At 47.4% G+C, this 27,938-nt stretch overlaps 1 protein-coding gene across 3 annotated transcripts in view; it reads left to right on the top strand.

Annotated features, from left to right (window-relative positions):
* Positions 1–27,938, top strand: part of FAM120A (family with sequence similarity 120A) — a 60,038-nt gene that overhangs the window by 18,946 nt on the left and 13,154 nt on the right. For 2 of the 3 annotated variants that reach the window (XM_054162085.1, XM_054162102.1), the window contains exons 4-12: positions 3,165–3,293; positions 3,761–3,857; positions 5,087–5,187; positions 5,438–5,721; positions 7,097–7,184; positions 10,659–10,883; positions 15,898–16,072; positions 22,040–22,289; positions 23,894–24,008. In XM_054162085.1, the coding sequence (XP_054018060.1) occupies positions 3,165–3,293; positions 3,761–3,857; positions 5,087–5,187; positions 5,438–5,721; positions 7,097–7,184; positions 10,659–10,883; positions 15,898–16,072; positions 22,040–22,289; positions 23,894–24,008 (1,464 nt within the window). The remainder of the gene's footprint in view (positions 1–3,164; positions 3,294–3,760; positions 3,858–5,086; positions 5,188–5,437; positions 5,722–7,096; positions 7,185–10,658; positions 10,884–15,897; positions 16,073–22,039; positions 22,290–23,893; positions 24,009–27,938) is intronic. The other variant, XM_054162093.1, reaches the window with a different exon arrangement.

Genomic DNA, 27,938 nt, shown 5'->3' with positions numbered 1-27,938 from the left:
CCACTCCTCCTTTCTGCCTCCCGTGCAGGCTGCGACAGTTAGTTTGGAGGCTGTTCTCACATCTGTACTGGTTGTCTTTGAGACAGTATAAAAGAAACCAAAAAGCCCAAATCTGGAACCATTCTTTCAGAAGGTCTTGCTTCAGGAATGAATAACATGCCCCAGGGAGGTCTCTAGGCTGCTTGTTTGAGAGCAGCTAAGTGGGGGCGATGTGCGCGGTCAGCCTGCTTGGGGGTGAGCAGGTTAGAAAGCATGGCACTAGAAAAGAGTAGCTCTTTGCTCGTTGCAAAAGGAACACTACAATTCCTGAGAGACCTGAGAAAAATCACAGGAGGCCTACTAATGCTCTTAGTGTGTCTTGCTTGAGCTTCATGCTTCTAGGGTCTGAGCTGAACGTTGCTTCCAGAGCGCTGTGGTGTCTTGATGCTAACCGCTGATGGTTCATTGCACGTTGCTGTCAGGGAGGTCATGCACGACCCAGGAGGGATTTCTTTCTCCTTTCATCCAGCCACTGTTGAAGTGGAGGTTGCAGAAGCACTTAGGTGGTAGTTCAGGGCTTCTCCAGGGAGCCCTGCAGAGGGCTCATTGAATGTGGCACAGCCATGTTGCGATTCTTTCACTTCAGAGGGGTGTTATTGTTCCCTGTACAAATGGGATGGGAGGTGGTGATGAAACCACTGGCTTTACACCAGTGAGAAAGAAATCTCCTGCTTCTGCTTGCAGATTGGGTACAGAATCTTGTCATCAACATTTGTGACTGCAAGCTTACACACAAATGCCATCTGTGGTTAGCATTGACTGTATTCAGAGTGCACACCAGCAACATGGGACAGTCTGAAGTAGAAATCTTTGCTGTGCCACTATCTGCACTAAACAACTCTTCCTCACTTCAGGGTCATAGAATGTGGAGCTCAGCTTTGGAGGAGAAGGGCCACATGGAGAATATTCTGACACTTGTAAAAATCAGGAGAAGGAAATGTATAAAACCAGGAATCTGGGCCCAAAAGTGCCATGGTCTAAATATATGGAATACAGTCTAAGAAGATGCATAAGTGGATGAAATAAGGAGGGGAAAGAGAATAATTACATATGGTGGACTCTATAAAAAAGAGCTCTGGTACAGGTTTTAAAGTTGCAGGTACACAACTAATGAAGTGCTAATCAGATTCTGCATAAACATTTTTCACAAGGCTAAGTTTTAGTTGAAGTGTGATACCTCTGTGTAGAATGCAGGCATGGTTCTCACATCTTCTCATTCCTTAAAACCCAGCACTGGTAAATAACAATAATAATGATCTCTCAAGTCTCAAATCCCTGAATTTTGCAAGTAGGAAGATCAAAATCTGCTGAAAGCAAAAAACTGAGCACCCCTGGAGGGGCACAGAGGGAGTGCTCCACAATTGCACAGAGGTTCCAGACAGAACTTTTAGAAATTCCTCAAGCATGCTTTAAAATTTAGGACACAAGGTTGGAGAGCTCTTTCCTGCCCCTCTGAGTGTGTGTCGTGCAGCACAGAGGGGAAGTTCCAGCAGCAGCTTGTGGGTGAGTTCTTCAGACCCAGCTGGCAGCGCCGCACATTGATTTTCATTTCTCAGTGGTTGCTTGCCCTGAAATTTCTATACCCCATTGAGGATCATGTTGTACATCTAGGAGCAGTAATTCCTGTAACTACATGCTAAATGCTCCTCAGTTTGTTTTCAGGGGGAGCCTGTTTAGAGATGGAAGTCCAGGGTTCCCAGGATAATTCCAGTTCTACTCCTTTCTCCACATGGACACAAGAAAGGGATCAGGCCAAAGAGCTGAGTCTAGAACTTCCTGGTAGAGCACATCCATCTCCAGCTGCCAGTAGGAGTCCAGGGTTTCCAGGACTATCCAGTTCCATTCTGTTCTCAGTGTAGACATAAGAAGGGTTCAAGCCCAAAAAATGAGCATAGAACTCCCTGGTACAGCATCCATCTGCAGCTGCCCCTCTCTGAGCTGTGGGAGCTTCCTCTGTAAGGGCTTTCAGCATCATCCCACGCAGGTTTTCCAGCTCTCTTTTCTTACTACAAAGAGAGGTCTTTTGCTACAAAATCACAAGTGTTTCCTTTCAGACCCATGGCCTGTGTCAGTGAGCAGTGAATTGATGGGAATTCATCCTTTCCTACCATCTTGAGTGGGGTGTGCCCCTGGCTCTGGTTTGTAGACAGATCTGTGGTCTGTATTTGCTCAGGTGGTCACTCCAGGGACTTTTTTAGCATGCATTTAAGGGCACTTGTCTCATCCATCTAAAAGAACTGGTGAATATGGGAAGTCAGAGACATCTGTCACTGGATGGTGAAGCATCACTTATTTTAATGCCAGAATACTGAGACTCTTTTATCAGTGGAGTTATCTTAGCAATTTCCTCTGTGTCTGCAAAGAGAGTAACCAGCCCTATAACCCTGCTGCTGCTGAAGTGCTTGAAAGAGCAAGTCACTGCTCACATCACAGCAGCAAGAGCGATCCGTCCGTCAGTCCTTGTCCACGTGTCATACAGAAGAGACAAAACGGACTCCTCGCCTCAGGTGTCATCTGAGTGTGAAGCTGTATGAGTGTGTTCTGCTGCAGCTGATGAGCATTTGAAAACACTGCTTGTTAAACTCTGATCTTCAAATAGTGAATAAAACAGTGATTTAGACCAGTTCCTGTAGACTCTTAAAAAGAAGTTTCCTTGAGCTACTCCTTTTCTCCACTGGTGTTTGCAGTGACCCCTTTGCTCTGGGTTCTGCTGCAGAAGCTGTGTGAAGATGCAGTGTTTGCTGGCATGCCTGCTCCTCTCTGAGTACGTGAAATGGATGTATCCCCATGAGATGAAGCATTTTGCACTGGAGGAAAGGTCCAGCTAGAAAGCAGTGAAGTTATTAGCATTGTTGACCTTGTTTGTTGTTGGAGCTGATGTTTAACCAGCCAGTATTTACACAGAGGTGAGGCTCCACCTATCCATGGCACTGACGACAAACAGAGAAGTCATTGCTGAAGGCAAAGGCTTCCAAACAAGGTGCAAGACCCCCAAAATATTTAGCCCTTCAGGCAAGGTGGAATTTGTGGGCTGTATTTTCAATAAGCAAAGTGTTAAATGTCTGCTGTGTGAGGGAGGGGTGTGGGGCTGGCCTGCCTGACTCTGGCTGTCTCTGTTTGCACAGGTACGTGCTCACCAGTTAGTTTTACCACCCTGTGACGTAGTGATCAAAGCCGTAGCTGACTACGTCCGAAATATTCAGGACACCACTGATTTGGATGCCATAGCTAAAGATGTTTTTCAACATTCACAGGTAAAGTAGAAAGCAAAGAAGTGGTTCAAAGGTGGTGTTTTGTGTTGGGTTCTTTAAGCCAATTTTGCTGTATGTTTGGGCTCTCTAAAACCGGAGAGGTTTGTCAGTTGGTAGTAGGGGATGTCTTGGTGTACACAGGGGCTTAGATACACTATTTTCACTTCCACAGATTCCAAAGGTAAAAATGCTGCCTTTAGCTTCAGTGCTTTAAAAGTAAAGATTCCCCAAGGGGTGTTGCCATCTGGCTTTGTGCACTGTCATTGAGAGGCAGTGATACATGGAGATAGTGTTTTCGAGCTTTATCCTTAGGTGGGCTGAGATAATACTGCTCGTACCGGAGTAGTGCTGTAGTCTGCAAGGGTTGTTCATGCTGGGTGTGATGTGTATGTTAACTGCTCTAGAGTGCAGTGCTGAGCTAGAGATGACATACCTGGATTTGCTCCTGACAGATCTTTTTCTTATTTTAGTCTAGAACAGATGACAAAGTTACTCGGTTTAAGAGAGCAGTTGCATATTACTCAGCAACTAATAAACCTATGCCATTTCATCCATCACATTACCTAGGTAAGTAATGAAAGAAATGAGGCTTTTCATGCTGCCTGAAACCTGGGTTTGCCCTCAGTCACTAGTAGCAGTATTAGCAAGATCTTACCTAAATGTCTCTGTTCTTTGGTAGCTTTCCTTTGAATGTGAGGTTTCCAAAGAAGGTTTTCATAGGACACCTGCAGAGGTGGTGCTCTCTCCCCCAAAAGAGGGGACCAGCCTGGACTGATTTCTCTCATAGCTGCTGGTGCATCAGTTCTAGCATTAGGACATTAGGAGTATGGTGCTGTGAACAGCTGAGATCTGGTGACCACTTCCAGTCTTGGGACAGGTTCCAAACAGAAAAGTTTCTAAATGGTTTTAGCCCATAAGCCACATTGCCTGCTTCTCGCTGGGCTTACCTCACATGTTTGAGAAATCCAGGTACAGTCTTGGATTACTTGTTTGATGCCATAACACACCAAGTGAACTTGCAGCCCTAGACCATTTTGGCATTGCAGATGATGGAACAGGTTCCCCAGGGAGCAACCTGATCTAGTTGAGGATGTCCCTGCTGACTGCAGAGGCGGTTGGACTGGATGACCTTTGGAGGTCCCTTCTCAACCCAGACCATGCTGTGATTCTCAAGGGTTACAAAAGAACTGTGTTGTCACAGGATTTACTGCAAGTGCCTCATTCTTAACAGGGAAACATGATTTGAGCTGACATTTCTGAAGAGTTTTCAGTTCCCAGCTTGCTATACTCTTACAGATTTAGTTTAAATCTTTGGGGGGGAGGGGGGGGGAGTGTCTCTATTTACAAAGACCTGCATTAGATGGCATTAAGGCTACTCTAGGTCAGATACTCAAACAGTTCAAAATGCCAGCACCGTGTGTCTGTATGGCACAGTTGGTGCTAGCTCCTTCATTGTGACATCTCTTGGACTTTTTTTCTTTCAAGCTTCCTTTGATTTCCAGGTAGAACAAAAATGTGCAGTAATGAGAGGTACAAAGCACTGAGACAAGGCAAGACAAGTAAAATAGACTTCACAAGCTACAAATACTTTCATTAAAAAGCAAGAATGAATAACACTGACTTGAAGGCATTCTAGGAAACAGTAATGCTAACAGAAGAAGAATAAATAAACCCTAGAAGCAAGAGGATAAAAAGGGTAACGTTTGTGTCAAATACTGAACGTTTTCATGAGTGTTTGGGTTTTTTCTTCTCTTTTTTTTTTGTTTTGTTGCCCCTCCACCCTGTTCACACTACAGCAGCCAGACCAAATCAGTTTGGTATGCCTGGGATAGTGCCACCATATGTTCCTTCTCAGATGCTTAACATTCCACAGACCTCACTACAAGCAAAACCTGTGGTAAGTATAGCCCCTCTGCCCTTCTCCTTGGGAGAAACCTGTGATACTCATCACATTAAAATCTGGGTGGGTTCACTGATGGAATTTGAAGTCTGGAGCTACAGTGATGCTGCAGACTTCTGTGGATGTCCAGGATGGCCGAGATTTAATGTTGCACCCTTGGGAAATGCCGCTTGCTCAAATGCTGCGTTTTGTTGTGAAAGCAAAGCCTTTGTCTCCCCTTCACTTAAGAACCATCACTTTATTTTAGGCCCAGCAGATGTCCAATCAGGGTGGGGCCCAAGGTCAGGGTCCATACCCATATAGTCTCTCTGAGCCAGCCATCACCTTGGAAACAGGTGGAAAAAGTCTTTCTGAGCAGAACAACTACAGTAACATTCCTCCCGAAGGAAAGCATACCCCACTGTATGAACGGTCCTCTCCCATCAACCCGGCCCAGAGCGGCAGCCCTAACCATGTGGATTCAGCCTACTTCCCTGCCTCTTCTACATCCTCCTCCTCCGACAACGATGAAGGCAACGGCGGTGCAGTGAAGTAAGTTCTTCGTGAGGACGTTTCCTAGCTCAGCTTCTCCTACATCAATCTGCTGTCAGGATGCTCTGCCAGTACCCTGCAAGTAGGCAACCTGAACGTGGGTGATGCAATAGACTGAGATAAAAGAGAGGTGTAGGTCCCTGTGATTGCAGACATGCCTCCATGGGTCACTGGTCTCCTCTGCTAGTTCCTTAACTAGCAGAAATCCAAACCCCAGTCCTGTTGGGTATTTCTCCACTCCTGCCCTTCTGTTTTATTGGAAGGAGTGAGAGAGATGTTGGTAAATGTCATAAAGCCCTGGAGTTCTTTACTTTGTGTAAGAGAAGTATTCCTAATTAACAGTGTCATTCATTAACATTTCAGTGGCAAAGAGCAATGAACCTTCACTGGGTGTGTGGTGTTTACCCTGGTTAGATGTGGGAAGAGTGGGGCTTTGCAAAGGCTGCTGCTGTGAATGTCACAGCTTCACCATTTAGAGCAGTCCCCAGGAGCCCTCATGGACAAGCTGTGTTTGGAGCAAAGCAGTGAGGTTGGGTCTGCTCTGTTCTGTTCATGTGCCTGCCTACTGCAGAAGTATTTCTGACTTCCACCAGATCCCGTGTCTGCCCTGGCAATAAAGTTGTGCAGACTTTCATTTAATTACTGCTCCCTGACCTAGAAACAGGAAATTTGAGCAGAGACAGTTTGGATTTACCTTTGTCTTGTCAGGGGTAGTGGCTTGCTGTGTGAGAATCAAAGCCTGGGGCTTCAGGAAGCCTGTGATTGCCCCTGGAAGTTTGTGGTTGTCTGTGACACTGTAAGTGTGTTCCTGCAGCTCTGCAGGGTGGCTTGGACTTGGCTTTTGGGATACAGTCTTTAAATAATACCCCATGTCTTGCTTGGTGAAGCAGGTGAGTGTGCATGGCTTCCATGCAGTGTGGAGCTGGAAGTGTGCCTGCTCCACAAAAAACAACAGCAGCTTTATTATTTTGGGGGGGGGCTGTTTTAGAATTGCCAGAAGAGAATAAATTCCAAAGCAGTCCTGAGCAGTGTCCTGTATGCTGCAGTTTGGAGAAACAATCTCCTAACTGAGGGAAATTCCTTGGCACAGTGACAGGTATTTAATAGTTCACTCAGGGCTTTTTCCTGCCTGAACATTATTTAGTCTTCAGTCATACCCAGCTTTGAAACCCAGGCCACCTGTTGACCTGGTGTAAGTGAATCGGTGTCAGGACTGAAGTCTTGAAGAGACTCCTACAAAGTGACTTTTCCAGTACACAACATCCCTTCAAATCAGAGTCAGGCCTGTAGTTCTGCTAAGTCACCAAGGATTCCTTCCCACCTATCTCAGACAGCCCTCTGATACTTGCCTGTTGTTCTTTCTGTTGTCCTGCAGCCATGTCAGCGGGAACAAAATAGGCTGGGAGAAAACGGGAGCCCAGTCAGAGAGTCAAGCGCGTGGAGAGCTGGGAGACCAAACAAAGGTAATTCCTCAAGTTCCAGGCACCACAGCTTGCTCTTTTGTGTTAAAGCTTTCCAGCAAACTCAGAGTGGAATGTTCAGTATTGATCTGTAGGGCTTAGTGTAAACTTGTCCACATTGTTGTGAATTCCAGAACAACAGCTTGAAAGCACAGGAAGAACTTTCGCGAGGAGCAGAAGTTGTTGTAGCATGTATGTAAAGGTGAGAATGGAACAGAATGTGTTAGAAAGGTTCAGGTACAAAACAGTAACCAATAAAATAGTTAGCTAACAATCCTGCCTCAGATATTGCTGCCCATGTTTGCAGCAGGGCCTTCTTATGATCTTTAGGTCTCAGGGTCTGAGCACACAGACTCCATGTCCTGGAACCTGCAGTGCAGTCAGAACAGCTGTAGCACGTTGCAGTGTTAGCTGCAGACTGTTACTCATAGAGTCATAGAATGGGTTGGGTTGCAAGAGACCTTAAAGATCATCCAATTCCAAGCCCTCTGCCATGAGCAAGACACTTTCCACCAGCCCAGGTTGCTCAAGGCCTCATCCACCCTGGCCTTGACCACCTCCAGGGAGAAGGCATCCACAGCCTCCCTGGACAAACTGTTCCTGTGTGTCACCACCCTCACTGAAAAGAATTTCTTCCTAATATCCAGTTTGAATCTGCCTTCCTCAAGCTTCAATCCATTCCCTCTTGTCCTGGCTCTCCCAGCCCTTGTCAAAAGTCCCTCCCCAGCTTTCCTGGAGCCCCTTCAGGTACTGGAAGGCTGCTCTGAGGTCTCCCTGGAGCCTTCTCTTCCCCAGGCTAAACAGCCCCAGCACTCTCAGCCTGTCCTCATAGGGGAGGTTCTCTAGTCCTCTGATCATCTCTGTGGCCTCCTCTGGAACCTCTCCAGCAGCTCCAGGTCCTTCTTGTGCTGGGAGCCTCAGAACTGGAGGCAGTGCTGCAGGTGGGCTCTGAGGGGCAGAATCCCCTCCCTGTGCTCCTGCTCTCCCTGCTTTGGATGCAGCTCAGCACGCAGCTGCCTGCTGGGCTGCCAGCAACAATTGTTGGGGGGTTTTTCATCAACTGACACCCCCAAGTCCTTCTCAAGGCTGCTCTGGAGCCCCTCCTCACCGAGCCTAGATTTGTATTCCTTGATTAAAGCTCAGCTGAGGAATAAAAGTCCTTTGTAACCGCCTGGTGTGAATGTCACCCGATGCATATGAAAGCAGCTCTGTGGGACCACTTGGAATGGTTTGCACCTAAACTAAGGATGGGAAAACTAAGCCCTTGATAAAGACTTACCGTTATTCCATTCAGTTTCTTCAGGGTTTAAAACCCTGGTCCAGTGTGTGATGATCTGTGTCCCAAGTGTGAAGCACGTTTGGAAAGAACATTCAGAGCACTTGCACCTAATGTTGCTGCAGCTGTCTGATGGAGCTGCACACTGCACACCAGCTCTTACTTGTGTGTCAGAAAGCCACTCACAAGTTCCTTACACTGCAGACAGCCAGAGCGTTTTCCCTGTACCTCTGGCATGGAAACTCCAGTGAAGCTGGGCTTTGTGCTTGGAATATCAAGCTGCTGATTTCACCAGCAGTGGTTCTGGTTTTTCAGACTGTGCCCTGTAGGATACATACAGTTGTGTGAGCCTGCAGATCACTCATCCTATGCAAATGCTGATTTGACCTATTCCACTCCTTTCTTCTTGATATTCCAGGCCGGGTGTGAAGCCTTCTGGGTGCCAGCTGCACAGCCCTGCATGTGCTGCACAGCACTGTGTTGTGGGGAGGGAGGGCAGCAGCAGGGCCTTTCCTGGAGCTGGACCATGGGGTGGGTGGGAGCTGCTGCACACCTTGCCTGGCTGCCTGTCTTCAGAATTAGAGCTGGACAGGCAGTGGTGAAACCTTCCAGTAGGTGGATGCATGCAGTCCAACTGAAACTCCTCCACTGTAATATCTAAATACTTCTGAGTTTTACTTTTTTTGCTATCAAACCACTTCTTCAGCCTTCAGTAGCAGCAGAAAGTTGCACCTGTTGAGCATGACAGGGAGGATTCTAAGGACATTTTGTAGATGAGCTAGTTTCCTAGAGAGGTAAGGTATTAATGATTAAAAGAAACCTTTCCTGAAGATTGCAGCTGAATGAGCTCTGTGAATTGCTGAGTTCAAGTGCTGAAAGCAGCAGAGATCAGGCAGGTAGCAGCAGTCTTGACACTTCTCTCAACCTGACTTAATTGTCAAAGTTCCATGCTCATAGTTGTCTCATGGCATGATTATACAAGACAAAGGTAAGCTCATCTCATCTGGGGGGGATGTATACTGCCAAAGGAAAAACCAACCTGTGATAGTTGCTCAGGTGTCTGAGCATGGCTGGAGCAGATCCAGGAGGAACCTTGTCATTCCAACAGGGCAAGCATTGCAGATGGGTGGGGGAGTTTGGCCATCTTCCCTCTGTGCCCCCAGGAACTGGCAGATCTGCAAACTCCCATTGTGGTCCACTGTCACTCACCTTTAGATGTTTGGGTAATAGAAGACAAGGACAAAAATCTTTAAACTGATAAAGCCATATTTGATAATATAATAGAGTTTGATTAGAGCTCAGCTGTTCATCACAACATCCCAGACTGTGTTAGAAGTGTTCTCCTTCACAGCTTTTAACCCTTTGTTCTGTGTACTTTCACTTTGTAAATGACATAGAGTCTGGACTTCCAGCTATAAAACAGAATCTTTGGGTCACATCTTACTTGTGAGCTTGGAATGCAAACTTTGGCTGAAAAGTTTCCATTTTCCACTCAAAGCCAGCTTTGGATCATGTATTGTAAGTGCAGCTTAGAGAATCACTGAATCATTTGGCTTGGAAAGATCCCTTTAAGCTCATCCAGTCCAACAGTTCCCTAACTCTGCTAAGGCTGGGGCTAAACCATGGCCCTCAGCACCACAGCTCTGCCCCTGGGAAACATCTCCAGGGATGGGGATTCAACCACCCCCCTGGGTAGCCTCTTTTAGTATTTGAGAACCCTTTCAATGAAGAAGTTCCTTCTGATGTCCAGCCTAAACCTCCCCTGGTACAACCTGTGGCCATTTCCTCACATCCTGTCACTTCTTACTGGAGAGGAGAGAGCAACCTCTGTCTGCTTTCAGTCTCCTGTTAGGTAATGAGGTCTCCCCTCAGCCTCTTCTTCTCCAGACTAAACACCCCCAGGTCCCTCAGCTGCTCCTCACCAGCCCTGTTCTCCAGACCCTTCACCACCTTTGTTTGGCTGCTCCAGCCCCTCAGTGTCCGTGGAGTGAGGGGTCTGGAACTGACCTCAGTACTTGAGGTGTGGCCTCACCATGGCCCAGTCCAGGGGCCAGTCACTGCCCTGGTTCTGCTGGGCACGTAGGTGAAGATGTGCTATTTAAATGGTAGGTGAAGAAGGAAAGGGCTGTTTCTCTTGGCTGATCTCCTGGTCTGTTTCCACATGCACTGAAAACCTCTGTATTTTGTGTGTTCTGTTACAGGTAGAAGGTTCCTCTAGTGCTTCTTCGGGAAGCCAGGCAGCTGACGTCAAAGGGAATCAAAGCAGTAATCCACAGATCCCATGCCTGTTGTCAATGCCCACCAGAAACCACATGGATATTACTACCCCTCCATTACCTCCTGTAGCACCTGAAGTATTAAGAGTGGCAGAACACAGGCACAAGAAGGGGTTAATGTATCCTTACATCTTTCATGTTCTAACCAAGGTATGGCAATTGCAAGTTCTCTTCTGTGCACTAATGATTCTGGAGGGAGAATTACACCGGCCAAAGGAGCGCACAGATTCACAGCCCTCTTCCTGCTTGGAGGCTTTGGGTCATTTTAGTGCTTCTGCCAATATTTCCCCCTGTTTCCTAAGCACTGATCTGGGCTGGTGACTGTTGCAGTAAATCTGAGGTGATTCTGAATGTGAAGTGTTTACTTACAAAAGGAATCCTTTTTCCTGCCTGGATGGAGATATTTTTATAGCTGTGCATCTGTGTCTGTGTTTTATATAGAGTCCATCTGAAAACTCCTGCCTGTGTGCTTTGGTGCCTGTGCCAAGGCTTTGCTATTTTCAGAGTTCAAAAATACTTAGATTGTTTTCCCCTCACAGTCTGCTCCCTCCCATCCCTGGTAGCTAGCCCTGGTGGAGGCATAGTAGCTGGAAGAAATCTCCTTTGTCTAATCCTAAAATGTCATTCCAGAGATGTTCTCAGTTGGTGGTGGTTTGTAGTTTGGCAGAACATCTCCAATGGCTTTTCTGGGGGAGGGGGAAGGGAATTGGCTATTCTGTGTGCCTCCAGCTTTAATTTACTTTCAGGTGCCAGGTAAGCTGCAAACATTTTCACACAGCTTAGGGTCTGCTCAGGGTGTCCAGTAAAAACAAATTACCCAAATGGCCACATGAGGACACCTTAGAAAGCAGTGAGGGAGCCTCTCACAGGGAGAAGCAATTACAGCCTGCCTTAGTGTGTCTGGAAGCTGCTGAAGTGTGCTTTGTGCAGAGCCAGGAAGGAGCCAGAGCAGTGGTGTTCCTGCACAGCTGGATTAGACTTCATCTACTCTCCAAAGACATTAAGTTTGTTCCTTCCAAGTGCAAAGAGATCAGTCCCCAAATGAGACAACTTCAGTCTTCTTCCTTCCCTCTTCAGTGTCCAGAGCACTTAGTACAAACCTCAAGCCTGTTAACATCCAGTAAAACAGCACTGTCCACACTCCTCTCAACTGGGATTTGTCTTAAAAATCCATCTCAGGACAGAGAACTGGAGGTGGAGGTCTGGAATCCATAAAAAGGAAAGTGGAGAAGAATCAGAAGGGGTGAAGCCCATTGATGGGCTGGCTCTCTTCACAACCTGCAGAGCCAAATACATGAGTATGTTGAAACACCAATTGATGTGTAATCATAGAGTCATGGAATCATTCAGGTTGGAAGAGACATTGGAGATCATAGAATTACAGAAGGGCTGGACTTGGAAGGGACCCTAAAGATCTTCTATTTTTCTAGTTCCAGGGCCCTCTGCCACAGGCAGGGACACCTCCCACTAGCCCAGGTTGCTCAAAGCCTCATCCAGCCTGGTCTTGAGCACTTCCAGGGATGAGGTGTCTACAACCTGTGCCAGTGTCTCTCCACCCTCATTGGAAAGAATTTCTTTCTCATCTCCAGTCTCAATCTCCCCTCTCCCAGCTCAAAGCCATTGTCCCTCTTCCTGTCACTCCCAGCCCTTGTCAAAAGTCCCTCCCCACTTCTCCTGGAGTCCCTTCAGGTACTAGAAGGCTGCACTAAAATCTCCCTGGAGCCTTTTCTTCTCCAGGCTGAACAGCCCCAACTCTCTCAGCCTGTCTCCGTAGGAGAGGTTCTCCAGCCCTCTGTGCATCTTCATGGCCTCGTCAGGATTCACTCCAGCAGCTCCATGTCCTTCTTGAATTGGAGGCACCAGAACTGGACACAGTACTCTGGGTGAGGTCTCAGCAGAGCAGGGGGGCAGTCACCTCTCTTGATCTTCTGGCCACACTTCTTTTGATGCCATTTGCCCTCTGGGCTGCCAGTGCCCATTGCTGGCTCCTGTCCAGCTTCTCACCCACCAGCACCCCCAGATCCTCTTCCACAGGACTGCTCTCCATCACCTCCTCCCCCAGCCTGTACTGATGATGAGGATTGTCCTAACCCATGTGCTGGACCCTGCACTTGCTCTTGTTGAACCTCATGGCGTTCACCTGGCCCCACCTCTCCAGCTTGTCCAGGTCCCTCCAGATGCCATCCTGTCCTTTTGGTGTATCAACAGCACCTCTCAGCTTGGTGTCATCTGCAGTCTTGCTGATGGTGCCTCAGGCCCCCTGTCTGTAGCATTGGTGAAGATACTGAGCAGTACAGCTCCCAGGACAGACCCCTGAGGGACACCACTTGTCACCTATCTTTATGAGGACACTGAGCTGTTGACCACTACCCTCTGGATGCCACCATCCAGCCAATTCCTTGTCCACTGAACAGTCCACCCAGCAAATCCAACTCTCCACCCATCTGTCCAATCAGAAGGATGCTGTGGGGGACTGTCAGAGGCCTTGCAGAAGGCCAGACAGATGACATCTGTAGGGCATTCGTTGTCACTGATGTAGTCACCCCATGGTAGGAAGCCCCTGGATTGCACAGGCAGGACCTGCTCCTGCTGAAGCCATCCTGGCTGTCTCCAGTCCCTGTCCTCCATGTGCCTTAGCAGAGCTTCCAGGAGGATCTGCTCCATGATCTTCCCAGGCACAGGGGTGGGGCTGACAGGTTGGTAGCTCACAGGATCCTCCTTTCTACCTTTCTTAACGTGGTGGGATGTGTCCCTTCAGTCTCCAGGGGCTTCACCTGACTGCCAGAACTTTTCAGCTGTCATCACACACAGAATCACCAAGGCTGGAAGAGACCTCAAAGATCATCAAGTCCAACCTGTCACCACAGACCTCATGGAGAGGGTCAAAGAGGTCTCCCCTCAGCCTTCTCTTCACACTGAACACCCCCAGCTCCCTCAGCTGCTCCTCCCCAGCTCTGTTCTCCAGACCCTTCCCCAGCTTTGTTGCCCTTCTCTGGACTTGCTCCTGCTCCTCAATGTCCTTCTTGGAGTGAGGGCCCCAGAACTGAATCCAGTGTTCAAGGTGTGGCTGCAGCTGTGCTGTGTCCAGGGGGGACATCACTGCCTTACTCCTGCTGGCCACACTATTCCTAATCCAGAGCAGGCTGCTGGTGGCTTTCTAGGCCACCTGGGCACACCCTGGCTCATGTTCAGTCGCTGTCAGGCAGCGCTCCCAGGTCCTGTTCTGTTAGGCATCTTTCCAGCCACTCATCCCCCAAGCCTGGAGTGTCCATGGGGTTGTTGTGACCCAGGTGTAGGACCTAGCACTTGCCCTTGTTGAACATCACCTCTGCCCATCTATGCAGCCTGGCCAGGTCCCCCTGTAGAACCTTTCTAGCTTCAAGCAGCTCAGTATTCCTGCCCAACTTGCTGTATCACACTTCACAGTGGGAGGAAATGCTTTAGATGTCTGCATTTGAGAAACCCTCTAACAACAGGAAAGGAAAGTCACAGAATCATAGAATGGCTTAGGCTGGAAGAGAACTTAGAGATCCTCTAACCCAGCAGCCCCCCTGCCATGGGCAGGGATGCCTCTCGACGGGCCCAGGTTGCTCAAGGCCTCATCCACCCTAGTCTTGAACATCTCCAGAGAGGGGGCATCCACAGCTGTTCCAGAGTCTTGGCACCCTTGTAGTGAAGAATTTCTTCCTAAGATCAATCTAAACCTATTCCCTTTCAGATGAAGTCCATTTCCCTTTGTCCTATCAGTGGACACTCTCGTATGAAGTCCTTCCTGTAGGATCCCTTCAGGTATTTGAGGGCAGCTCTGATGTCCCCTCAGAGCCTTTGTTTTTCCAGGCTGTACACCCCCAGCTCCCTCAGCCTGTCCTCATGGCAGAGGTGCTCCAGCCCTTGAATCATCTTTGTGGCCTCCTCTGGGTTCTCTCCAGCAGCTCTGTGTCCCTCTTGCTATGCAGACACCAGAACTGGATGCAGTGGTGGGGCTTCAGCAGAGCAGAGGGGGAGAATTCCCTGTCAAGTCCATCTGGAGATGGCTGCAGAAAGAAATCAGCCCTACCTGAGTGGGCTTTTTCTCCATTCTTTGAAGTGCTTCTGAAGGAGCATGCAGAGGCACCTCTGGGCCACCATGTGTACTCTGACTGGTGTCTTCTTGTTGAGTGACAGCATCCTGCAGAGATGGACGCAGGAGGAGTGTTCCAGGCCGTGCCGCAGAGCCCTGTTAGACGTGGCTCATGCCTACAGCAGCAGTCCCTGAGTTAAACCTGGCAGTGTCCCCATGTCATCACTCCAAGGTGTCACCCACAGCATTCATTACTGGGGGAGCTGCAGTGGATGGGGGTCCAAGTGAAGGTAGCAAAGTGAAGCACTTGGTTGTCAGCGTTGCAAATCCAAGCTGATACCTGGGAGCAGTGCAGGGAAGTTGGCCATCTTCAAAGGCAATCTTAACAGGGTGGGGTGCAGAGACAGAAAGATAGAATGTTGCTGCTGTTCTGAGAGGGAGTGGTGGAAGGCTCTTTCCTCCTTTTCACTGAGAAAGCCTTAAATGTGTATGAAATATAAACTATGTCTTCAGTTTGATACATTGCAGCTCAACCTTGTTAAGAGCGCTCCCAGTTAGGAGTTTTTGACCAGCTGTGTGGTCACACAGTGGTGTGTTTTTTACAGCCTGTCCCCAGTGCTGTCTCAGATCTTTGCCCCAAAAAATCAGGGTGGTGGTTTTAGGCAACATGGATGCTTCCTAATTGAACTGGCTGCAGTCTAGGGCAGCTTCACATGTGCTCTGGCTGCCTACAAGCACACTGCTGTATTTCCATGTGTGCCAATTCACTCTTCCTAGTATCCATATTTGAACAGTAATATTTAGGTAACCCTCACCTGCAGGTAGTCCAGACAGGGGGGGAAAAAAAAAGGTGTGTGATGGAGAAGGGAAAGAGGAAAGCCACAGGGATCATCAGAGCCTGGAGGCTTACTGGTGGAAAGCAAGTGGATTGTAGGGTAATCCTCTGCAGCATTACTTCCACCTACCTGAGATCACTTTACTACTGAGGCAGGTTTCTCTTAACTGGCTGAGGTTAATATTAGAGCTAGCTGGAGTTACCATGCACAGGCAAATGCCTTTTGCTGGCTGTAACCTGCCTCTCTTTCTGCTTTCTCTCCTGCCAAGGGCGAAATCAAGATCGCCGTGTCTATAGAAGATGAAGCCAACAAAGACCTGCCTCCTGCTGCTCTCCTCTACAGGCCAGTTCGTCAGTATGTTTACGGAGTCCTCTTCAGCCTGGCAGAAAGCAGGAAGAAAACTGAAAGGCTTGCCTTCAGAAAGAACAGGCTGCCCCCAGAATGTGAGTGCTTGCAGAACCCGCCCCGGCTTTGCCTTCCCTCGCCGCTGCTTCCGTGCCCATCCGTGCTGGGAGTCCAATGGGAAGAGCTGCTGAGGTTTCCCCGGTGTGGCTAAGGCTGGAGGGATCTGGGGCTTACTTGACCCTGTGGATAATAGAAAAAGGATGTGAATTGGAAATACTGTTGGCTGGAGTGGTGTCAGAGCTATAACTGACACCATTTCTGAGCGAGCCCTGGGCTGTGGGGGTTCAAACGTGCGCTGCAGCTGCTGTCCAGCTCGCAGCGAGTAACGGCACTTTGTGATGGCAGCTTCAGAGCATGTGGCAGAACTTGATGAGGGGGGAGAGAGATGTCCCTAAATCACAATTTATATACTCTTAACCCAGGAGAGGTGCTTCTCTTAACTTAGCCTGCTTGCCCAAGCGTGTGCTGCAGTGTCTTTACTGGTTTACAACTGCCAGGAGTCAGCTGTTACGTCGGAGCCAAAGCTGGGTGCAGGCAGACTGAACTCCTGCAGACAGTCTGGTTGAAAGATCCTCTTGCTCAGAGGGAAGAATGTTAATCTTCCTATTAATCTGGAAGCTGTCTCTTCAAGTCCTCTGCTTCCAGGAATTGCTGTCATTCCAGAAAATTCAACCTCCTCATTCTAGAGTTTTTCTTGTAATGAAATGCAGGCAAGGCAGTGATTGAACTTTACAGTAGCATCTCGTAAAGGTTAAAGGAATGCTGAAGCATTAACTGAATGGCAGCAGCAGCACAAGTATTTATATATGGCAGTCTGCTGTCAGTAGACTGAGAATCAGCAGTTTGGAGGCTCTGAAAGCACCATTCACAGGCTCCCTGGGAGAAAAAGGAGAATCAGTTGTAAACTTGCTGTTCATTCCCTATTCTCCTTCCATTTTTAATTGTGAAAGGGGTTTGTCCCTTTGTGCTGGAGTTGATCAGCTTCCAGTAATGCTTGAAAAACTTCATCTTGCTGAGTTCTTCTGTGGGAATGTATTTTCCCTGCCTGAGTAATGCCTCAGCACATGCATTGTCAGAAACTGAGTTCTTTAGGCTCACACAGTGTAGGAAGTATTTCAGGTCACAGGGTTATTTCAGGATTGAAAGAGTGGTGTCATTTATCCTCATTAGACTTCTGCCCTTAAAATTGTACTACAGTGTTTGTAGTGGTGAAGCAGCTGAGAGCTGAGGGTCTGCTTCAGTCCTCAGAATGTTTTTATCTTGTAAACCTGGGATTTTCTCTGGAGGCTGCTAGGAAAATGTATAGAATCTCAATTTTCTCCTCATCTATGCTGCTTCTCAGAGATTTGCTCTTCGTGGAGGCTAAGAACACTACTGCTGACTTGGTTTAGTTATGGGAGCTGCAGCAAATCTTGCTACAGGACACATCCAGCTACTGACCTACTTCTATCTTGGGACTGACCATGCTCTTAACTACAAAAAAAATGTTTGGATGTCTGCCCAGATGTTAGCTGCTAACACTGCTAGTAAGGAGGGATTGGGGCTAAGAGGCAAGCATTTGCTTTAAGAGGGCTGTGTTGCTGAGCAGTGATTTTGGTCACTGCTCTTACAAAGCAGCAAGAGCTGGGCAGGCTGTGCAAGACAGAAAGAGAGAATAGTGTATGAAATGGCAATTTCTCAGATTGATTGGTCACACTGGGCAGGCTGATTCTCCTTCAGTGCCTGAAATTTCTTCTTGTCCTCAATAGAATAGAATGGAATGAATCAGGTTGGAAAAGACCTTCGAGATCGAGTCCAACCTATCGCCAACACCACCTGATCACCTAAACCATGGCACCAAGTGCCTCATCCAGGCTCTTCTTAAACACTTCCAGTGATGGTGACTCCCCCACCTCCCTGGGCAGCACATTCCAGTGGCCAGTCTCTCTTGCTGGGAAGAATTTCTTCCTAACATGCAGCCAAAAAATCAGTTGTGTAATGAAGATAATCAAGAGGAAAAGACAAGAATTAAGGGACATGAAAAGAATTCCTTTCTGAAGAAATGTATGTTGGCCCTTAAGATCTCTGTGGAGAGATAAGGAATACACTCAGAGCAGAAACGTTGTTGTCTTTGTCCTACAGCCCAGAGCCCTGCCACCACAATAACTCCGCAGGAATCATTTGCAAGTGTATTGCATGTGGCTGTGAAAAACACAGAAGTAGCTGACACATCAGTATTACTGCTAAATATATAGACAGCAGGATAATGAGTCTTTCCTAAGATGGATGGCTTCCTGTCTTGTAAATCATGATTGTTTCAGTGTAGTTGAAAAGCCAATAAAAAGCAGCAGATCCATCGGAGGCAGTAGTGGGTGAGGTTCTTCAATGGTAATTGTCTAAGTAATGCCTTTGCTGTACATGTCATCATGTCTGCTCCCAGAGGATATGGAAAGCTTAAATCACACAGTTCTTGATTGTGCTTTTGCTGCCAAGGGCACAGCACCATCTCCCCTGCCTTTCCTTCTGAGGAGAGGGGAACAGAGGGTCTGACTCTCCCTTCTCAAGCTCTGAGACAGGCTACTTCCCATCTTCTGATAAATCCATGTGTAGAAGAAGCCATCTGCCCTTGCCACTCGATGGAGAAACACAGGCTTGTACAAGCTGTTGGAACTGCTGCTTGGATCCAAAGCTTTGTTATTTTAAGCCTGAGCACCTTGTGATGGACTGTTCCCCATCAAGGCTGGCCTCAGCTGATGCTGCTCCTGCCAAAAGGGAAGCTGTATCTTGGGCAGCTGCCCTTCTGCACAATCAGGCGTGCTTAGCTCAAGCTGTGCTGTCAGTGAAGATTATAAGGTTAAAAGTCAGGCTTGATTAATCTGCATTAGTTAGCTCATCTTCTGCTGGCACTGAGGTACCTCACACCTCACCTTCAGCTCACAAAGAATGAACTGCAAAGAGATTACCAAGCCCACCTGAGTTGTGGTTAGCAACAGGGGCTCCAGCAGGCAGCTTGAGCTTACAGGGGGCTGTGACCAGGAGCCTGGAACAGCAGCCGCCTTATCAGCAGGTTAGCCTAGTGCAGATTGATGCTGACCCTTGTTACTTGGACTGACCTGAAAGTGTGGTGAGGGTGATGATCAAAGCAGATGTCCAGTTGCTGGGACTGCTTTGAGTACCTAGGTCTAGTGATGAGCAGCAGGTGGAAGTTCAGCGTGAGCAGCACTGTAGCTGAGCGCACTGATCAGGCTTGCTGTAGCTGCTGCAGGCTTCAGGGTAGACAATGCTTATCTCCAAGTGGAAGTCCTGGGAGGAAAGCACGAAACCTTCCTCTGAGGACAGAGATCCTCAGCAGCTGAGGAAGGCTGCTTTTGGCAGCAGGCCCAGCACAGAGTTGTCAAAGGTGTAGGAAATGCCCTGGAGAAAGAAGTGGCTGTGGACAAGCCCTCGATTCATCTGTTAAGTTAAATGCTAAATTTAGGTGAACGGTGCTGCAGTTCCTTGTCAACTGATACAGCTTCAATTCCTCTTCCTCATCATTCACAGTGGCTTCTTATTAAAGCTTTCTGCAAGAGGCATGGGTAACTTTCCCAAAATAACCACTGCTGTGCAGTGTTTTGAAGCGAGGCTGCATCTCCACTGTGACCTCTACAGGGAGCAAACTGTGGCACTCTTCCTATGGCCTCAACCTCATAGGGTTGTGGAAGTTGTCATCCTCAGATTAAAGCCTTGAACCAGGCCTGAATGTTGAAAAACAAGATTGCAGTTGGAAAATAGACATAAAATACTCCCTTCTAAGCCTGAGGTCTTCACAGGGGAAAGAAACAGTACTGAGAGGTTCGTGTTCTGTACAGCTCTGTCCCTGTGCTCCTCTCTGCTGTTACAGGAGTTGAGGAGGTGGTCGTCTGAGGGGGCTTCAGTGCTATGTGCACACAGTTTGTATCTGCTTGGGCATCCAGACTGAACAACAGAGTGTTCACTTCCACTGGCAAAAGGAAGTTGAAGGAAAGGAAGGAAGAACTCCAAAACAATTGTCACCAGCCTGGGTCTTTTTCACTGCTAACACAGATTAAACTCTTCTGCATAGTAGCTTCACACTTACTGTTTGCAAGTGGTCCCTTGCTTCTGAGACCTAAACAAGTTCAGTCTTTGAAAGCCTACATAAAATCCATCATTTTATTTGTTCATATCCACTGTCCCAGGCCTAGCCATAAAGCTGGAAAGCAGTGTGATAAGCCATGCTCCAATAATGGAGTGGCTCTGCTGGCTGCTAAAGCCATCTTACATAGCTTGGTGGCATAGAAAAACTGGTAGCAACCAAAATAGAACATGATTTTGTAGTGAGGCTACCAACTAAATATATCAGAATATTTATGTTCATTGCTACATGCTGTCTGGGTAGAACTTGCCTGAGCTCTACAACCTGCAGCTATAATGCTGGGCTAATGTTATTCCAGAAAAGCAAAGGAGGGCTTTGGTATGTTCTGGAGGGTCCATTTTTAACCCCAGTCCTTACCCTTGCCCCCCAGTAACTACAGAATTGCTTGTAAGGCTGGTATCTGATTGCTGAAGGAGACTTTGTAGCTGTAAGGGCTCTTCTGGCACCAGTGCTGCTCTGCTGGATCTGTGACCGAGATTTCCAGCAGAAAGAGCAGATCTGTGCTCCTGCAATTGAATCTCTGCAGGCTGTAACCTGAAGCTTCACTAACAAGCTCCTTGAATCTTTCCACACTGCATAACTGGGCTCTGAGTTAAGGGTGCAAACATATTTTGAGCTGTGTCAAATTTGGGGTCATTCCAAGGCCAAAGGTATCATTACTCACTCTTGACTTTGCTTTTTGTTTTAAACTTGTGTTCTGTTTGGTTGTGGTCCAGCACAAAAGGAGATGATTTAGCAGCAATGTCAAGTTGAGCACAGTCCCCTTAGCTTGGGGTGCAAGGCAGCTTAGCAGGCACACAACTGCTGCCCTCTCCACAGAAAGCAGTGCAGTGAATGGAAAGGCTTTTGTGAAGTCATGTTTATAAAATCTGTGTGCAAAAAGCCCTACAACAGCAAACCCACCCATAAGAGACCTCCTCCCCTTGCCAACAGCTGAACAGCTACAAACAAACTCTGTTGTGTTTGGGGGCCCTCACTCCCAGGAAGGACAATGGGGGGGCTGGACTGTGGCCAGAGAAGGGTAATGAGGCTGGCGAAGGGTCTGGAGAAACAGGGCTGGTGAGGAGCAGCTGAGGGACCTGGGGCTGTACATCCTGGAGAAGAGGAGGTCCAGGGGTGACCTTCTGGCTGTCTACAACTTCCAGAAAGGAGGTTGGGGAAACAGGTTGGGGTTAATCTCTTCTCCCCAGTAATAACTGGTAGGAGGAGGGGAAATGACCTGCAGATGTTTCAGGGCAGTGTTAGGTTGGACACAAGAAACTCTTTCACTGGAAGAGGCTCCTCGGGGGGTGGTAGAATCCCTGTCCCTGGAGGTGTTTCAGAGAGGCAGAGCTGTGGTGCTGATGGCCATGGTTTAGCCCCAGCCTGGGCAGACTCAGAGAATGGTTGGACTCAGTGATTATAAAGGTCTTTTCCAACCAAAGCTGTTCTATGATTCTAAGTTTTAAGTCTTGATTTGACTAAAATCCCTGGGATGCTATTTTCCTGAGAAGACCATAGCAATATATTTGTGTTCATATCTTTATTTCTCACTGTGGTTCTGGATCAGTGATCCAGATAGTTAAGGGGAAAAGAGCTTCAGATGATGCTGTTTGTTCTAGAAGAATCCACGTGATGCTTTGTTGCATGTGAAGTTGAAAGGGTTAATGTCACATTCCCCACGAGCACCTGGCTTACTTGATTTGTAAGGGCTGGCAGGTGCAAGATCTCTCATTCAGAGTCTTAATGAGCAGTCTGGCAGTGTCACACTGGACACTGGTAGCTGTCACAAGGGGAAGCTCTTTGGATCAGAATCTCTTGCAGGCAGAGTTTGAACTTCAGGCTGCTTTTTAACAGGGAGTGTTTTCTTTGCCCTGTTGCCGTTCTGCAGTTTCACCAGTGATCATTAAAGAATGGGCTGCTTACAAAGGAAAGTCTCCTCAGACCCCTGAGCTGGTGGAAGCACTTGCATTCAGGGAATGGACCTGTCCCAACCTGAAGAAGCTGTGGCTGGGAAAAGCAGTGGAAGACAAGAACCGAAGAATGAGGGCGTTTTTGGCCTGCATGAGATCAGACACACCAGCAATGCTCAACCCAACTAACGTGCCCACTCATCTTATGGTGCTCTGTTGTGTACTAAGGTCAGTGTCCCCTGGGGGGAAAACAGAGCCAAGGCAAGGCTTGGCCCTGGTACCTCTCTGACATATTTAACTTTGTATTAAACTGTGAGTAGAGAAAGTGCTCATTCGTGTATGCAACATCAGGAGAAGGAGGTTGTTTTGCTCTTTTGCTGTATATTCAGTGCTTCTTGCTTCAGGCAGTAGAGGGCTGGGGGATAAGGACAAAAACCCTTTAGATTGCAAAGAAGCCACTGCAGGCTTCACCTTACTAGCAAGATTTGGGCTCTTGGAGGCTGTGTTCTAACTTACAAAGCAAACGTGAGAGCTCTTGAGAGAGCAGCTGCACAGCAGCTTACCAAGATGCAGAGTTCTGGTTGTGCACCGAGTTCCCTGCGTTGGAAGTGCTCCTCTAGTTGAGGTGAAAATAACAACCGAGAGCTGCAGTACTCCTGTGCTTCAGCTCTTCAAAGAGCAAGTCACAAGGTCCAAAATAGTTGCCTGCTTAATTTTCATACAGAAAATGGAGTGAGGAAGGGAGAGATGCTTGCCTGGTTGGGAAGAGGTGATTGTTCCAGTCCAACTAGCTTGGAAAGCTGGCAGAATCCCAGGTTAGCACGTTGCACGTGACAGACTGTCAGCCGTTTCTCAGAGGGATAAATGTCAGTTAGTCGTTAGTTCTGTGTAATGTTTTTCTTGCCTTGTGAGCACTGAATCTCTTCTTTCTCTTCTTATATAACAATAAATAGCCCCAAAAATAGTCCACATGGTATCTCAGAGCAGAGCTCCTCCTTTCGTTTGGACAGCGAGTTTCTCTCCTGTGACGTATGTCACACAGCAAGTGCTCATTAAGACATGCTGAGCATTACAATCACCAGCTAGAGAATTCCTGAGTAATGCTTTATCTGGAAAACCTGTTCACAAGGTCCTTGTATCATTAATCTTTCTCATTAAGACCGTTCCTCTTCATATAACTTTGGTTAGATGCATCAGAATCCACTTGTGTTTTAAAGGTTATTTTGATGGCCCATCCTCCCCTTCCTCACTGGAAGTGGGGTTTGCACAACTGATTCACAGTCAGGAGCTCTTCCATAGGAACAAGCAAATTTGAACTCCAAATCTTGCTAGAGTTTTAGCCTTTATAGCTATTCAAATCCTAGAATGCACTCTATGCACTTTGTTCCTTTATGCCACATAAGACTCAAAGAATAGTTTGGGTTGGAAAAGACCTTAAAGATCATCCACTTCCAACCCTCTCCCACTAGACCAGGCTGCTCAAGGTTCCATCCAGCCTGGCTTTCAACACTTCCAGGCTTGGAGCCTCAACAATTTCTCTGGGCAACCTGTTCCAGTGCCTCTTCACCCTCATGGAGAAGAATTTCTTCCTAATGTCTGATTTGAATCCAGCTTCTTCCAGTCAGAAGCCACTCCTCCTCACCCTGTCACTCCACGCCTTTGTAAAAAGTCCCTCTCCTGCTCTCCCAGAGCCCCCTTCAAATCCTGGAAGGCTGCTCTGAGGTTTCCCTGTCTGTTGAACAGAAATGTTGTTTCTGGTGACTGCTGGTCACATAGAACACCACTTGGTGTACCTGTTGAAGCCTGTGGTTGATGCAGACCTTCCCCTGCAGGTATATGGTACAGTGGCCGGGGGTTCGGATACTTCGCCGCCAGGAGCTTGATGCTTTTCTTGCCCAAGCATTGTCTCCGAAGCTGTATGAACCCGACCAGCTGCAGGAACTCAAGGTAATTCTGAACTGCAACTTCCCTAATGAAGAGATTTATCCTCAGATGATCCATGTTGGTAGTAGTGAGTGATTTGTATGTGGCTGTCTCACTAAAAGCCTTCCCACAATATTAGACATAGTGTTGTGAAGCGTTGCAAGGATTGAGAATCAGTTCTGCTTCACTGCTTGGAGAGGTGACTCAGATCTCAAACATGTTCTGTGCTGCACAGCCTTTGCTTACAGGTTCCTAAGCAATTCCCTCTTGGAAGTTTGAAACACATGTGCTTCTACTAAGAAGACAAAAAGGAAAAGGCTTTTTCCTTATGTGGCTGATTTTGAACACCAGGCTGGGTATTTTGTCATGGTTCAGCATCTAGAAGGTTTTTGCAGCCAAGTGGAGAAATGGAAAGAAACTTGCATAATCTGGAATGGGAAAATTCAGGAGGAAATAAGGGAAGTTGTGTTAATACTCACAGAACTGGAAACAGAATTATTCTGAGGATTAAAAACGCTCAGATCTTAAATGTGATGTTTTTCAAATACAGCAGTATTCCATGAAGTAAATCCTGCTGGCTAGTGGAGAGAGTTGTTTAGCTGGCAAATAGGCCAAATGCAGCATGCTATTGATCTGTGCAACATCCTGGCACTCAGCAGCATTTCTCCACTCAACCTGCCTCTGCTCATGCTGAAATTGCTTTCCTCTTCTAACCTTTGAGGTGCAAGAGACAAGGTTTGGGTTTTGCTTTGTTTGCTCATCATATTTTATTCAGGTCTATGAAGATTACAGTCCTTTGGGTTCTTTAAGCAAGTATTTTGCTGAATGGAAGTAATTTCAGATGCTTTTCTCCATGTAGTATTAGCCCCAGTAGTGTAGGAAATGCACAGCTGGAAGTGATCTCTTACCTCCTGTCTGCACAGATGAGCAACATAGCAAGGGAGGTGAGATGCTGATCACCTCTTCACCACACCACCTCATGGTGAAGAAGGCATTTCAGAGAGTCTTTCAGGTACAGGGGGGGCTCAAGTGAAGGGGAGTCTGCTGCCCAGTTCTGCTCCTAGCAGGGCCTGGGATGGTGCTGCCCTGATGAAATTGGCAAGGAGCTGATTGTGAAGGTGCTTGTTTGCCAGGTTGGTTCATGTTCACAGGCACACGCTGCAGAGGTGCACTGCTCTTCTCAGAAGAAACAGTAACGGAACTCACACAAATTTCAGGCTTTTCTAAGGAATATTTTGTCACTGGAGCCAAGTCTACAGGGGCTTTCCCAAAGCCAGCGGAGTCTGTGTTGCCTTCCTGCACGCAGTACCCTGGCAAGGAGTTCAGCTTCAGTCTCTAAACCATCTCAATATGCTTGTGAAAAGCCAGACCTTAGAATTACTAAGAAATGTAAAAAGAAACCAACTGAACCCACTTCAGAATGCATTTGAACTTGTCACGCAACAAGGAGAGAATCCAGGTGGTAGCAGTAGTAATGGCAGAGCTAAGAAACAAAACCCTCCTGCCATGTGCCAAAGAATGAATGTCAACAGCATATAAATAAGATCCAACAGGAAGACATTAACTTGTCCTTGCTCTCATTGCTGAAAAAGATGTGAGGAATCACAGGAAGATGACAAGTGTATGGAACACCTGATGAGTACCTGCAGAACTGCTCGTGTGCTGCAGCACACAGGGCTGACGTGGCTGCTGGCATGCATTAGAAATGTTTTCAGCACTACTCCTTGTGCCTAATTGCTTTAAAGCAGCCTAAATATAGATCCTGTCCATTAGGAGACTCATTCAGGTGTTTGCTGAAACTCCTTTTCAAGGTGCTGGAAGCCCTGTGTGCTTACTGGGTCCTTCAGAGCCCTGCAGATTCTGGTCCAAAGAAGCTGTCTGTGTTGTATGAAGTGCTTTGCCTTCAGTGAAGCGTGGGGCCAGCTGACTGAGCATCCTGTGTGTTCAGAAGCTATGTGTATAGCTCATGTGAGGGAGCAAATGTTGGACTAAACAGAGTGTAGTGGAGAGCCTTTTAGAGCCTCATGAGAGCTACCCCAGAATGGGGTGATTGTACCTGTGGGCATAGTTGGAAATTGCAGTGGCAGTTTTGCAGGCCAGGCTGGAGAGCAGGGTGTCAGCCCCTTGCTCTTCAGTGTCCATTTTCACAGCACAACACTGAGCCAATGACATCTAGGGGCAGAGATTTTGGCAAAGGTATCTGCAAGTCAGCAAAGTCTTGCCTCATCTGTAAGCTTTGATGCAGAGAGGAGGAAACCCTACTGTGAAAATTGCTGGTCTCAGATCTAAGAAAGGAATTCCCTGAGTGTTTTCCTTCTCCGTTGCAGCAAGGCAGCAGCAGACAGTATTTGTGTTCAACAGACAGGGTTCTTCAGGTTTCCCTTGTAAATTGTTGCCTGAGGAGTAACTTGTATCATTTGCATAGTGTGTGTAGGGGAACTGAAAGAGGAAATGTTTCCTGGGCTGTTGTTAACTGTCTCGGTGTGAAGCTCCTGCTTCTCTTTTTATTGAAGTGGGCCAGAAAGAGAGCAGCTGAGCTTGAGCCCAGCTGCAGATCTGCAACATGATCTGGATAGTCTTTGGATCTTAGAGGTTGCTTATGCATAAGCAAGGTAATGTAGTTGAATTTCAACATTTAATACCAAGGTCTTGCCAATGTTCCCAGGAAAGGGCTGGTATTTTCAGAAGTATTGCAGAGAACACTTGCAGTGATATTTTCTTATGCCAGAGCTAAAAATACATTCTCTGCAAGCAAATCCTTTCTCCTTCCACCACCAGCCATTCACCATCGTAGCTCTGCGTTTGTGCCTCTAGCCTGCATCCTAAAGAGAGCTGCCCTATGTGTAAACATCACTGCATTGGTAAGAGGCACTCCACCAGCAAGGCATTGAGCCAAGCTAACAGAAAAGCCATTCTAAAGGAGTTGGGAAGGAAGTGTGATAGCTGGGAAGGAAACCTGAATGCTGACATTGAGTTCAGACCTGAAACTTTGCACAGAGTTCTGCAGAAGCACAAGATAGTTTGAAGTGGGTTTTTAAGGGCATTTTTTACTGCTGAGTTCCTGCAGGTGTCTTCAGAGCTTTCCCTTGCTTTGAAATCCTCTGCACTGCATGTTTATCGATGATCTTCATGCAGCTGAAGCTCGCATCTTGCATGGTTACATGCCACAAGTTAGCCTTGAGCCTCGTATTTAAGATGTTTTACTGATTGCTTCATAGTGAATTGAGGTAAAGCATGAAAATACTGGCAATTAACACTGGAAATTAATAACAGAACAAGCATTGTTGAGAAAATAGGCTTGATTTCATTTCTCTCCTCTGAAGTGGAAGGATGGGGCCAGCAGGCTTCCTGAGTGTGGCACTTGGGCACGTTGGGGTGACATATTCCTTCTAGTCAGATTGGCCCTTGTGCCTGAGAAGTCTGAACAGCCTGGAAAATTGTGGTGTTTTCAACATTAAATTGCCAGACCAGCTCAGGTGGAAGCAAATGGAGCTGTATTTTACAAGCAAAACTACAGTCTACAATGAAATGCAATTAATATGTACAACATAGACAGGAGTTAAAATAGCTACAGGTGCTTACAGCTGATAAGCAGCACAAGACAACCAGCCAAAGCCAGGGAGCCAGCAACAGCTTTTCCCTCCCTGTCCCCTCCTCCCCTGCTCTGTGCAGGCTGGAGGAGAAAGAGCAGAGATTTATGTGTTAGAATTAGCCACAACAAAGCAATGCAGCCACAGTCAGCAGAAACCAGCAGAAGCACAGCCAGAGCAGAGGAAGCCAAAGAAGAGAGAAGGTTAGACTATACAAACCACCTGTGTTAGTAGTCTGTCCAATGGGAGTGTTTAGAACTTATCATTATTTTCTTCTTGACACCCAATGGTGATTTATTTACATTCTACTGCTTGCTGTTCAGGGTGTGTGGAAAAATTTTCTAGGCACAGCCTGAAACTGCCA

This window comes from Dryobates pubescens, chromosome 1, assembly GCF_014839835.1.
Source record: "Dryobates pubescens isolate bDryPub1 chromosome 1, bDryPub1.pri, whole genome shotgun sequence".
NCBI classification, from domain to species: Eukaryota; Metazoa; Chordata; class Aves; order Piciformes; family Picidae; genus Dryobates; species Dryobates pubescens.
This window is presented reverse-complemented; position numbering and strand designations above follow the sequence as displayed.